At 37.7% G+C, this 15,008-nt stretch overlaps 1 protein-coding gene across 1 annotated transcript; it reads left to right on the top strand.

The window, feature by feature from the left end:
- The first annotated feature begins 986 nt into the window (after positions 1-986).
- Positions 987-10,014, top strand: LOC139698768 (transmembrane protein 179). The gene is made up of 5 exons (XM_071597679.1): positions 987-1,347; positions 1,426-1,602; positions 2,707-2,835; positions 4,633-4,717; positions 9,221-10,014. Exons 1-5 carry the CDS (start codon positions 1,238-1,240, stop codon positions 9,497-9,499), a joined length of 780 nt encoding a protein of 259 aa, XP_071453780.1. The 5' UTR covers positions 987-1,237; the 3' UTR covers positions 9,500-10,014.
- The last annotated feature ends 4,994 nt before the right edge of the window (positions 10,015-15,008 follow it).

The following is a 15,008-nucleotide window of genomic DNA, read 5'->3' as shown; positions in this document are numbered from 1 at the left end:
GGGGGAAAAATTAAAAAGGTTGTAATTTTAAAAAACATGAATGATTTTCCAACTTATTATTAAATTTGCCTTTCTTGCTAGGAAGACAATTGTGGTATGTTTTATTAATTGTTACATGACTCAATAATTTTCAATTATTCTTTGGATAGCATACAGCTATAGACAAGAAGTCTGCGGTATTATTCGGTGGTTTGTAGTTTCATGAAATGCTTATGGTGTTACCCATGCTGCTAGAACTAACATATGGGATGCATTCCTTACACTAGAAAAAGTGAAATTTGTTTCATTGTTTATAAAGGCATCGCCGGATATCCTTTCTTCGTGAAGGAATTGGATTTTTATAAAGGAAAATAACGTCAAGAAAATGTGCATACATTATTCGGTTCTGGCAGATTACAGCAATTATTCGTCGAATTCTACGTAGGGACTTCATTCAAGGAAAAATATCTGTTTTCTCCTTCCTTAAGTATCAAAAAAGCGCAAGAAATTGTCATGTAATTCATAGTGGGCAATGCCATGGATGCACCACGTTTTACTCAAAACCTTTTCCGATGAGGGTATATTTCATTGTCGATTATTGTCAAATAAATTGAATGGCTTATTCCTATCGTTAACTCCACCAATATGCAATAGTGTGTGCTCATGGTTAGTCCAGTCGGCTACTCCAGGGCTGCGACTAAAATGACTTGAATGAATGAAATGGTGGCATCATCGTTATTGCGGTTCTATATCCCAATCTCAACCACCGAATTCCAACCTGTGCACCGCCACGGCATTTCTCATTGGCAGTGGCAGATTGTTACTGTTTAAATGTCTATGAAACTACTACTGCCACTTCGTAGTTCAAGTTCTAACTATTTCCCCAAGCTTACTGGCCTCCAAATATCCTGTAATACGTCGTCCCGTACTCTCGCACTCCTTAAATAAACAACGATAATTCCGATATATCGAAGATATTGAGCGCAATCGAGTTGAAGAACGGAAAGAATCGGAGAAATACTCGTAAACAAGGATTCTTGATAGCTACAGTCGTATTGGTTTGTTGTTATTCTAAGGAGTAAATGTTACAATGCATAAATTTTTGTGATGCAGTTCAGTATAAATTTTCGAGAAAATTTCACGGAGAATTTTAAGTGACAAGTGGTTGAAAAACGTACTGATTCGTTTCAATCGTTCAAATGAACTCATTTTGACATTTATTAGCACTTAGCTTTTCGGCTTCTGCTGCCTATCAATTATGGCATTTTCCAATCTTCTCATACTATGCCAAATGACGGGGTATATCATCGCATTCATCTTATCATTATGCATAACAGTGCCAATGAGTATTCACCAAGATGAATTTAGGTATATTCTCATTAGGTGATTGTATTCCCAATGAAAATAAGTGCTTCCCAATATTTTTTCGAACGATTGCATTTCTAGGGGCCATTGCTTGCTATTTTCTTCTGGCGTTTGGAAAGAGGAGGATGGTCAGTTTGATGTTAACTGGGCATCCCAAGCGTATTGCAATTACACTATTTTCGTTGGTGTGATTCTCTTCATTACTTCTGTGGTTCAGATTTACAGAATGGGAATATTTTTGTACAGAGGAACCGATAGGTAAGTACAATGCCAATCCTATGTAATGAAATTGATACTTTTGGCGTACACAAGAATATTCAGTGATTTAAGTCGTATTCGCGTGGGCATACGCTCTGTGAATTAGGAGATATAGATAATTGTGATGCTTGTTACGCCATTATTTTTCGTATAATGCTCATAGTTTGATTTATTTAAAGTATTTGGAGATATTGTGTAATACCAGTGCCAGAAGCTACCAGTTCACGTTTAAGTTGCTATAAAGAAAGGTAAAACACGAAATAATCTGTGTAGAAAGTGGGTTCACCTGCACAAGAGTACGCAAATAAATACCAGAGTGCTTACTAATCAGAATGAGTGCAGAAAAAATGCTAACTCTTTATTGGTGAGTTGTTTTGGTTGAGACATTGGTGTCATTGGAGGCATAGCATGGCATACATTTCGCATGTTTCAAAAGCATAAGACTTAGCACTCTTCTCTAAGTCTTATTTAAATACAAGTTTGTGTTATAAAACTAGAGGTGTACGCAAAGTCGGAGTTTTTTTGTACATAATTTTCAAAGAATGACTCCCAATTTGGTTAATGACGCCCTACCTTTAATGTATTAATAAAAACAATAAAATGTGAGCCATTTTTAGTAATATGTACAGTTGATTTTCTTTTGGGTGCGTATGCTTATTTAATATTTATTAATTCTGGGTTCGTCATTGTGAGAGTAAGCGTGAATAATGAAACTATTTCCCAGATATCAGTATGGTCCCAAAGTGACGATGCTAATGATACTCCATGATCCTGTTCTACTTCCTATACAATCCTCACAATCCTTTCTAAATTTTACAATTGATGATGTACACTCATCTGTATAAATGTCTGTAATCCTGTTGCATTCATAGCGATACTGAGCCAGTGAAACTGCAGTGGGGAGGGCTCGCCCTTGGCTTAGATGAACTAGTAGGTCTGGGATGCCAACATTAGCTAATACTTCGTAATATTTTGTAAGGGAATATATCACGTGGTAACATGATTTCATCTGGAGTGCTCAAGTATCTAGTGCCAGTTTTGCAGCTGGTAATTGTGAATTTTCTTACAATAATTGTTAACAATTCTGTTTTTTATATCACACAGTTCATTCTTGTCAGCATTTGTGGATGTTGTTGGTAGTGTGATCCTATGTTTGATGACCATTGTTGCTGCCTTAATGATTACATTGGGCTTCATTGTGTGGTGTAAAAACATGACAGAGAGATTTCCATCGTAAGTTCTATTTAAATTAGTTTGTTTTAATGTTTTTCCTAGCATCTAAACATTTATTCGTAGACATAATGATGACAAATAATTGTACATTATAGCTAATGTATTTCATGTATTTGGGTTACAAACATTTTTAGTGTCCATTAGTGTGTATACAGGTCCCTGTATATACTATCCATCCTAAAAAGACAGACTTTTCCACAGATTTTTATTATTAGGTCCAATGCATTTCACCAACTTGCGGCATCATCAGGTACATTTCCACCAGTTGGTGAAATGTATTGCACCTTATAATATAAATATAATATTGGAGTTAGACTTATCATAAGATAATGTTAGTAAAAAAGTAGGTTGGTGTAAACTACAATCCCAAGACCCTTAATGTAGTCTATTCTTACTAATGGTGGAGCTTAGAGGAGATTAAGTAGGTTCAAAGAAACTGCAGGAGATGCTGTGGCAATAGTTTTACAATGTGCATTAATATCCAGCAATGTCAAAGTGTAAAAATCACTGCCTTGACCAGCATCTGAACCTGGATACGTCGATTTCTCGTGGAGTGCTTTGGCCAGATAAGCTACCAAGGCATCCTAATGGAGAGTCTGTGTCAAAATGAGTTGAATGATTTATGTATTATCCAGAAAGAGTTTGTGCCTCTGGGGCAGTGGCAGTTAGCATTATGTGGAAGTCCTCGAAATACTGAGGGGGAAGGCAATGGGTAACCACTAAGAGTGGTTACCCATTGCCCCTCCCCTCAGTATTTTGAGGACAAGGCAATGGGTAACCACTAAGAGTGGTTACCCATTGCCTTTCCCAATTGTGTGTTTAATGTGGCAGCAACAGGCTACTTTTTGGGTGCCTCCTACCCCTCAAACGATGCACCTACAGTGGAACCCCATGATAAGAGAATGATCCGTTCCACAACCTTTCTCATAAAATGAAACACTCATTTGTTGAATCTTTTTTTTTCATGTTTTCACGTAATTCAAAAAGGATAATGCGTTCCTTGCAGAAATGGTGTAGACATCGGATATAGGATCGTGGTTCAAGTTCACCTCTTCTTCTATCGCAAAATGAAACCACCGTGAATGTGAATTCGATCCATGGAAAACAAAAAAGAGTCCAAATAATTACTTTATTATTTATGATAATTTATACTTTATTTTTATGAGAAACCTGTAAAGAGACCCAGCCAACTCTTACCAACTCTTCAATTTTTTTAAAATGTGGCATAGCATTATCATTACGTAAATTTTGACTGTCTTTTGCAGCTTTTTCTTTGGGGACATTTTTAAAACCATTCATAAAATATTATTAAACTGTGCACGAAAAGTCACAAATAACACACCTAGACACAAGTTTGGACAAATGTGCGATCACTAGTAACTCTACAATGATGGTGAAACTTGTGCTGAACCCAAGCATTAACAGCCAGTGCAATCACTAAAGGGTATCCCCCTCCCCTTGTCACTTGTTATGCAAAATGTCGCTTGCTAAGCGAGTTATTTTTGGGCACAATATTTTTGCTCTTTATGTGAAGTACTCACTATCTGAGTGCTAATTAAGCGAGGTTCTACTGTATATGGAATTGATGACCCTACCTGTAGCAATTACCATTACTCCAGCCCTAGGGGTCATCGAATTGCCTTGCCACCACACCTTTGTTGTGACTTTTGGGAAGGGATAGAATATATATGTACTTCATAATTACTGTACATAATAATAACACTCAAAATTATGACCAGTATTTAAGTTAATATTTTATCTGCTTAAAGTAAGAATGATTTCTTTTGGTTATTCCAGGTGTCAAATAGCGGCTGGAAATTCAATTGATGTACAAGATAAAATTGAAACATCAGGATTTTATATTGAAATGGGAACTGCACAGGTAACAATAAATTGTGAAAATATTGTCTTGTCTTAAAATATTGGACACAAACTTAGTATTGATTCATACATGTATGCCAGCCATATGTAAGATTTGTGTTTTTAGAATTGGTTTTATATTAGATGAGATTTGTTCATTATAAATGATTACAGCGTGTACAAAATGGGGTACATCATGATTGTCCAGTTATGTTTTTATGAAAAGAAAGCTGTTTTGATCACCAGAAAAGTTGTGACTTGAGCCCTGCGCCCTAAACTACGAGGGTGGTACAATAAGTCCGTAGAAAAAACCATTTTTTTGGACAATTTTTTTTTTATTTCTCAACATAATATCCTTTCAACCCTATACATTTGTCTAGGTGTTTTTTCAACTTTTTTAAGCAGTCTAAAAAGTAGGATTTTGGAAGCTCCTCAAAACAGGCATTTCTTTGATCGATTACCTCCTCGTTAGACGTAAACCTTCGTTCGCCAAGCCATTCTTAATTGAGTCTGGATATAAGAAATAGTCACTGGGGGCCAAATCTGATGAATGCAGTGGATGATGTAATAATTGGAACTTTAATTCCATAATTTTGGCCATCGCAACTGCGCAGGTGTGCACCTGTGCATTGTCTTGATGAAAGAGAATCTTTTTCAGATGAGGGCGCTTTTCCTCACTCAGCTGCTCCAATAATGACACATAATACTCTCCTTTTATTGTTGTTCCCTTTTTCAAGTAATCAATGCAGATTATTCCGCGAGCATCCTAAAAGACCGTGGCCATAACCTTACCAGCCGGCTTAACCATCTTCGCCTTCTTCGGAGCCCATTCACCTTAAAAAATCCACTGTTTTGACTGTTGCTTTGTCCCTGGAGTGTAGTGGTGTATCCATGTTTCATCAACGGTTATATATCGACGCAGAAACTCATCAGGATTGCGACGGAAAAGCTCCAAAACAACCTCCCAGTCGAACACATGATTGCGTTTATTCTCCGCTATGAGTAAACGCAGCACCCATCTTGCTGAGATTTTTTTCTATGGCTTATGGCTTCTACTATTTCATGCACTTTGAGTCTTGGATCACTTAAAATCATATCATGGATTTTGTCAATCATTTCGTGGGTAGGCACTTCCACAGGGCATCTGGATCAGCATTGATCTTTTCTGGATGTGCGACCACGTTTGAACTCATTCACCCAATTGTAAACAGTTGGAAACACAGGAGCAGATGTGCAATGAACTTTGTCCAACTCAGCTTTGATTTCTTTCAGCATCAACCCTTTCAAATACAAGTGTTTAATCACTGCTCAAAACTCATTTGTATCCATTTTTATAGGCAAATTAAAGTTGTTTACATCAATCGATGACAACATTGAAACTATATGACAGATACAGATGACTAGTTAGGAGTGTTATTTAATGGAAAAAATTTATTTTCAATGCTACGAGCGCCATCTCTTGGATTTTCTGAAGACTTATTTTACCACCCTCGTATCTTGATCCATCTTGGATTGAATAAATGAAAAACTCCAATAGCGGTAAACAGTTTACCTTTCTAAACAAAGTACAAATAAGAATAGTTCACCACAACACAAGTCGAAATGAGACTTGTGTTGTCATGACGATTCACCTTCAGTATGCTGAAGAGGGCTACCTTGTGGCTGGAATACGCGTATTCGTATTCACCTTTCTTATCCCTTTCCTTTTTACCTTTTAACCTATCCTTGACTTGTGGCGTTAGCCATTCAATACAACTAGTCGTAAGAGCTCAATTCTATCAACATCTTGGATTAATGATTTTATTTTTGCATATTTTTTCGACCAGCCTCTTATTGTTGATAATAGGGTTGTGATTTTGATACTGATAATTGGCCTCCATATATTATGAGCTTGACCATTGGTTCCTATCTAAATGGAAATTACCACAGCGTAGAGTTATTTTATCTGGTTCTTTAAAAATCTGGAGCTAAAGATATTTAGTGATTATTCAGAGATTTGAATAATCTGTTTCTGCTAAAATGTTTGTGCTGGAGCAAGTAATTATTAAATGTATAATTGGATTCATTACAGTAAATTCTAGTCAATCCCGACTCATGCGTAAACCTGACAGAGTCTGACTGAATACTGGGTGGTGCATTAAGGGGTCTCAAGAGGTAGCACTGCGGTACTCTGCCAGAAAATGTTCATCTGTTAAAATTTTGGATATGGTTGAAAAAAATTATTGTAAAACAGTCAATCTTCCAGCAGTACATTCAGAATTAGGAATTAACTATTGTTAAAATAAATGTAACTCACAGATTCATGTAAACACCCCATATTTGCGGACCTGAAGTATGTACAGGGTGTGGTGCTTATCTCTGGACAAATTTCAATTTGCATTTCCCACCATATCGTAGTTCCACTGAAGAGTGTGATTGGCATTCTTGAAAGCTATAGGCATCTAGTAAAAATTCATAACCTCAAAATGGTCAATGTGTTATGTACAAGTGTGGAGTACAATCAAAGAGCCGCTGTTATTGAAAGTGTTTGCCCTGGGAATTCGCCCAGGGAAATAGTTTGATTCTTCGGGTACCCCAGATCAACTGTTTACGATATTGTGGCTAACTATAATGCTTCAGAAAAGTCTGGGGAAGGTGTCGCTAGCCCGCCGAGGAAACCTCATTCGAGGAAACTCGGGTCATGAACTGCGGCAGTTGTCAAGAAGGCTCAGGCGCTGATTTCAGAGGACCCAGGACGATTGTTGAGGAAATTGGCATCAGAATTGAATGTTAGCAAGCGAACAATGCGTTAGATGGCAGAGGAGGACCTACGATACAAGTCATACCCAATAAAGGTGCGACAGATGCTGTCTGAGGCTGCCAGAACAAAGCCGATTGCTCGCTGCAACCTGTTAGTGTGTTCTCTAAAAAATGAAGCTGCGGAACGAATCAGATTCTTTACTGATGAAAAAATTTTCACTGTCGACGTGAAGATCAACCGGAGAAATGATCGCCGGCTCGCCCATGACCCCGAGGACAACTCGTTTGTTGCTCGAATGAAATTTCTGGCTGGTGTTCATTTCCTAGGTGTTGTGTCCAGTAGGGTGATATCATGCCGCCACATTTCTTTGAAAAGGGACAAACTGTCACCAAAGAAGTCTATCAGCAAACTTTGAAGAATTTTGTGAATCTTTGGATGGTAACTGAGGCCTCGGAAAGACAATTTCTCTTTCAACAGGATGGTGCACCAGCTCATATGAATCATTTAGTCCAAAACTGGCTCTCAGATAACATTGATATGTTCTGGTTGGTGGAGTTCTGGCCCCCAAATAGCCCGGACTTGAACCCCGTTAACTATTATGTTGGCAGCGTCGTCAAAAGAGTTACCAATAAGGTGAGATTCCCTAATGTTCCATCTGGGGAGAGGTATTCAGTGAGATAGATATGGGATGAGAATCAATATTAATAAAACAAAGGTTATGCGATTTTCTAGAAAGAAAAAGGCCAAGCTTAACATTAAAATAGGAGGGCAAAAACTAGAGCAGGTAGAACAGTTTACCTATCTCGGTAGTGTTTTGGACCAACACGGTCAAAGTAGTAGGGACTTAAGGAGAAGAATTGCGCTAGGCAAAGAGGCTTTCACAAGGAGGAGGGAGTTGATGACAGGGACTTTGAGTAAGGATGTTAAGAAAAGACTTGTAAAAACTTTAATTTGGAGCGTAGCTATGTACGGAGCGGAAACGTGGTCATTGAAGCAGGAGGATAGACGTAGACTGGAGGCTTTTGAAATGTGGCTGTGGAGAAGGATGGAGAAGGTGAAATGGACAGAGAAGAAAACAAACGAGGAAGTACTTGGTATGGTGGGCGAAGAGAGGGGTTTGTTAGGAGCAATCCTATGGAGGCAGGAAAAGTGAATGAAGGGTGTATTGACCAGCAGTGGGATGGAGGGTAGAATGTTTGGCAAACGAGGAAAGGAACAGGATAGGGATGTTGGAGGGAGTGTTGAAGGGAGGAAGAAAGTACTCATAGATGAAGAGGGACCTGATGTAGAGGAGGATGCTGGATTTTGTTTTTTTAGGAGTCACAAAATATTTGTTTGGAAGCTCTGTCCATCGAAAAACCTACCTTAACCGGTAGATTACCTAATCAAATAAAATATATGCATGGTACTGGTAATAAACAAAGTCTTTTGAAGTGAGGTTTACATGGTGCATCGCAAGGAGTATTGCTCATAATACGTATAATCCTCTTTTGGATTAATTGGTTTCTTATTTCTACAGAAATATTTGACTGAAGGTCTTTATTACTAAATACCGAGTAAATAGTTATGACTGGATTTGATGCACAGATATCGCAGGTGAATGCAGGTCATTTTGGTTTGTGGAGGTATACTGAAGACTTTGTTAGAGTGGGGGGGGGGGCATTAGAGGCAAGCTTGCCAGTTGATGCTTAACTTTTATTTTTACTTTTTATTCAAACTCTTTTTGATTTTTATGAATCACCCCCTTCTTGTTTGTCTTCACTGTTTTCGTACATGTTTTTGCAGTTTGGAGCATGGGCATCTTGGGCCTGTTGGGTGGGTCTTTCCGTCTGTGCTCTTCTCAAACTCTGCAAATATCACCAACTGGAGAATATAAGGGTCAGCATGTACAGGGAGAGGCAAAGACTCTTGAATGGTGGAGGAGGTAGAAATGAGAGGGAGGGGAGGGATCACCCGGACGGGGCAGAAAAGGATGGCAATGATGAGGGCGGAGGAGACTCGGTTCACATTCCACAAGATGAGATGCACCCTGGATCTCCTTACACTAGCCCCCATTCTGTTTAACCATTCAGCTCTCCCTCGTGATTCACCCTTGATATTATGAAGGCATATTGATGCGAGAAGCAGGGTGCATTGGGAAATCTTCAGGGCATGACTATTCGGCTTGCCTTTTATACATATGAAAGGCTGTGATGTGCTTTATGAAATTCGTAATTTCAATAATTTTCATATAGATTTTATATAATTAGATCAATTTTTATGCAATAGGCATCGAAAAATGTGTGAATGTTGGTTCAATATGAATGATATATCATGCGTGTGTATATTACTTGTGGTTCTTAAAATTACAGGAATTTTTGTAGCACAATGTGATCAAATGTACGATAATATATTTTTAAGACATGTCAAAATATCAATCTCTCTGAAGTCAGTTGCAGGTATTGTTGTTGATATAATAATGTTGTTATTTTGATGGGTTTGCTTTGAAAATGAATCTATCAATTAAAATTTGAAATGTTATAATTATTCTTTTTCCATTAAACTATGTAAACTTGGAAAATAAATGATTTTTTTGTCACTTTTTCTCTACATTGTATCTCATTTGGGTAGCTTTCAGTAAGAATTTTTTCACTGCCAAAAATGTATGTATCAAATTTTAACATTTCTGTACAAAAATTGCAGTAATGATCAATCTCCGAGAGGAATTAAATATGGAGCTGCAAACATTGCACTTAGAGAAGTAAAACGTTGAGAGCACTGTTAGAAGTATTGAAGTTTTAATGGTGCAACTCTCACCTTGGTAATAAAAATCACACCAGATCTTTTTGTTTTGTGGATTCTGAGATTGCTTGCACCTGAACAGGATGGTTACTTGCTGGTCGTTCACAGTTGAGGTTGTTATTACCGAAAGTTGAGTTTCTTTCAAAAGTTATCACTGTGATGAAACTTGTCATATCATTTTGATTCTCACAGCAATTAGCAAAGCTGTTTCTAAATGCATATATGGAATCGCAAGCCCTGAGAATAGCCAAAGGTGTGACTTCTGCTGAGGATAAATGGTATGATATTCCACTAAGTTTGATTTTAGTGAATAATTGACCCGTTTGTATTCCAAGTACCGTTTTACCAGGCACCCAAGAAATGAAGTGAAATTATATTCCCAGTTTGCCTGATTCAAATCAAGAGCAATGCTAGCCTTTCAACCCTAATATTCCCTGAAACCAAACTGATGTTGGATCCCCAATGTCATCTGAACCAGAATGAACTTGTTAGTTACTTCATAGATGAAGGTTACAAATAACTTTTCGCATCCACTGAAACTGCTTTTTCTGATGATATGGGAAGCCTTTGCCAGGAGGGACAGTGTATTTAAAGAGTTTGTGATTGGAACTTACCATCATCCAGCAAAGTGGGGAGGTATTAGGTTGTATTATGATACCAGCTGGTTTCCCACAATATTCTCAGACCCCTGCAATGTCAATTGACACCAAAGGTAAGTGGTGACATAGTATTAGTATGTGGGCTTGGAAATTAAGTTTTCAGTGATTTTATTTTGTTAGGGATTTGAAATAAAGGGAACTTATGATGGAAATTTATCTTGAATCAAATAAGAATAGTTCTTTTTATGTGGGGATCGAGATGCTGCAGTTGCTAGCACACTGACTTCCCACTGAGAGGGGCCAGGTTTGAATCCTGGTGACGACATGTTTATCAGAGGTATCCTGATCCCTACTTGAGGTGCTTTGTGAAGAGCACCTTGTGTAAGTACGCTGTCTGTTGGATGGGAAGTTAAACTGCAGACCCCTTGGTGCCTTTCGTTAAGAGTAGGCTAGTGCTGATGCCGGGTTTCTCTCCACCCTTCCTCATTTCCCATCCATCTCTAATGGTGCAAATTACCTTAGCTGTCAGTCGCCCCCCCGAAAACTAGTTATTCTTTTTACAATTCATTTCCCTTAAGTTTTGAATTGCATATTCTCACTTCACTCAATTTCAACTTAGGAGTTCTCAACTTTTGCACTAGAGGTTATTTGGGGGGACAACCAAGAGTCTAGGTCATTTGAACCATTAGGAATAGGTGGGTCATTCATTAAGGATAGGATGTTCAGGGAATGTAGGAACAGTATGATAGATAACTATCATCGGCATTAGCCTACTAATTATAGAATTCATCATAGGGTTTACAGTTAAACTTCCCTAAATATGAATGGCCTATTCCACTTGAAGTACCCACCATTAGCACCAAGTAGAGATCAGGATACCATGATAAAATCACCACTTCTGGGATTTTAACCTGGGTCCTTGTGTGAGAAGCTAGTACATTAAATACCTCACAGCCCTCATTTTCTTTCTCAAATTTTTCATTTGTGTGTGCCTACTCATATATACATATGAGTAGGTATGTAGAAGATCAGCAAAGATGTGCTTGTAAAGTGTTGCAGAAGAGAATTTTCCAAGACAAACTCTAAAGAGGAGGTTACATTATAATTTCTATCCACATCTGTTCAGGCTGATATCGCATGAGTCCCACAAAAAGAAATAAGCCAAGTAAGGAAACTCACATGTCATATGTGTATTCCATGAAAGCATTGGCAAGGTGGGGTGACAAATGATGCATTCGTGATTAAATGCATTCTAAGCAGTATGAGTGACAGAGAACTGGTGAGTTCGTTATTTCTGTATGAACTTGAGGAGTTGAGGAATTATTAGTTAAGTTTAGAGCATTATTAAATCATTTCAGAATAAGCGAATATTGATGAAGAAACAGCTTTTCAAATTTGTAATGTAGTGCCTGGTAGACATTTTTGTGAAAGAAGTTGGGTGAGAAGATGTAAAGAAGAATATATAAAGAAGAATATATAAAGAAAGAGTGAAGTATGAAGGAAGCTTTTGCGTTTCCACAGTACAGGAAATCTAGACATGGCACACAGTATCCCTGCTTGTCGTAAGAAGGTGGGGATTAAACCTCAAAAACAAACCTTCAGATCAGCTAGGGTAGCATCCGAGTAGTCAGTGAATATACTGTTTGTGAGTGGCCATACCAGTGGGTTAACAAACTAAACAAGTGTTCGTGACTCCCAGTCAATCCACTTCCTTCTCGTCTGAACATACTGGTTGGGAGTGCTGGGATGCTGTGAAGGGCAGGCAAAGGCATATAGGTTTTCAAGGGCTTAAGCACTGGGAGTCTAACACAAAACAGATCCCCCAAACAATAGGGCTCTATCACTTGGGTAACCTTGACATCCAAACTGGTTAGTAGAGTGTCATCCCAAATGTGGTGAGCTACCTTGGGTTATGAATCCTTATTTATAGTAGGTTTATTAAACCATCCTCCATCAAAGAGATCCTCCTCTGCTACTAGGGGTGAGGGATATAATTTTAATCTTGTGTAAAACATTACCCATCCACAGGTGCCAAAGAGAATCATAATAATACATTTTATTTGCCCAAAGTTAATATTACAAAAATCCCTGGTGGATGGTGTATGTGCATAATATAAGGCACGTCAAAAAGGAGTAAAATGCATAAAAACTCAATTGAGATACAAAATGTGGTACTAACAATTTCAATAAAGGTAGCACAAACACACATACACATAAAATGGGACCTGCACACAAATATCCATTAAAAATCTCAGAGCATTAATATGAACTAGACTAAGAGAATTGCTATAATCTAAAACTATGGATCCAAAGATCCATGAAAGATGGAAGAAAGAGTATTTTTGAGAAATTCGTTAAACGAGTAGAACATATTACACTGTAGATATCTTTTTAATTTGTTTGAATGCAGTAGTTCCCTTAGTACCCGTTATACTTTTGGGTAATTTGTTACGTAATCTGATGCTCATTACCTTGGACCCTAATTTTAATGCATTAGTTCTAATAGGTTTTTATGCTAGTCGATCCACCACCACTAATTTGATTTCCTTTCAGAATTATGTTATAAAGGCATTTAATGTTGGTTTGCAAGTCGATGCCATATACATGGATTTTAGCAAGGCCTTTGATACAGTTAGTATTAATCATCTTATTAGTAAACTCTATGCTTATGGTATCTCTGGTAGATTGTTAAAATGGTTTGATTGCTACCTTCATGAGAGGAAGCAGGTTGTAAAAATAAAATCACACCTTTCAAACACATTTAATGTCACTTCTGGAGTTCCTCAGGGATCACATTTGGGTCCATTTCTGTTTAATGTATTCATAAATGACATTGCAAGTGCAATCCATCATGTACAGTTTCTCCTATTTGCGGACGATTTAAAACTATACTTAAAAATTAAATCCTTAACTGATTGCCATGTATTGCAAAATAGCATAAATCAATTATCAAACTGGTGTTCTTACAATGTCTTGGAACTCAATATCAAAAAGTGTAGCTGTATGTCATTCTATAGAAATAATACTCCTGTTTTATTCAAGTATTGCATCAAGAATACACCTCTCGACCGAACTATTGAGATCAAGGATCTGGGCATAATATTTACTCACTCAATGACTTTTGACAAACATATTGATACTAGTGTTAAAAGAGCTAATAAAATGTTGGGGTTCATCACCCGATTCACCAGAGATATTTTTGATGTAACTTGCATCAAATCACTATTCACCATGCTTGTTTTACCAATTTTGGAATATGGCTGCATTGTGTGGTCACCATTTTATGAGTGTCATATTAATAGGCTTGAAAAGGTTCAAAGACGCTTTATTAGGCTATGCATGCGCAAACTTGGTGTTGACATGTACAATATTTCGTACCCGGATGCATACAAGGACCTGGGGATCTCAGTTTTATCTTCCCGGCGCATCATGGCAGATATGATGTTCCTACACAAATTGTTGAATAATAGCGTGTCCAGTCCAGAACTTTTGGAATTAGTCTCTTTGCAAACGCCTTCTTATGCTACCAGAAGCAAGTTATTATTTCACAGAGAATTTTATAGACGCAACTATATGTACCACAGCCCAATAGCTAGAATTCTGAGGGAAGGAAATGAACTTCCTCCTGAAATTGATTTCTTTGCTATGAATGCTATGCAGTTTAAGCGATGTTTGAGATACAATTTGTAATTGTGAAGAAATTTCTTTTTCATTTTTTATATATACTACCTTGATCAAAAAGTTCCCTGAATAACCACCGTGTGGCGCTCCCATCGTTCCGATTTGAGTTCTGTTTTTTTGTTAAATTAGTACATCTGTTGTTGATATTCCCTTTAAATCTTAGTGTCATAACTTGACATTTGCAAAAGTTACGTAGCCAAGAGTACATCTATCTCTGTGTGTGTTGGCGATTTTTTACAATTGCAGAAATGGATTTAAATTTGCAACAACGAACTTGTATTAAATTTTGCGTAAAAAACGGATTTAGTGGCGCACGGACGTTGGAAATGTTGGAAAAGTGTTTCGGCAACGATTCTCTAAAAAAAACGGTCGTTTACCAGTGGCACGAGCGGTTCAGAAGTGGTCGTGAGTCAATCGAAGATGATGAACGCAGTGGCAGACCATCGACATCGAAAGTCGGTGAAAAAATTGATAAAGTAAAAGAAATGTTGGTCAATAACCGCAAATTAACC

The sequence above is a fragment of the Hetaerina americana genome, unplaced genomic scaffold, assembly GCF_022747635.1.
Source record: "Hetaerina americana unplaced genomic scaffold, ioHetAmer1.1.p SCAF_9, whole genome shotgun sequence".
Lineage (NCBI taxonomy): Eukaryota > Metazoa > Arthropoda > Insecta > Odonata > Calopterygidae > Hetaerina > Hetaerina americana.
The sequence above is the reverse complement of the archived record's forward strand: the minus strand, read 5'-3'. Positions and strand labels throughout refer to the sequence as shown.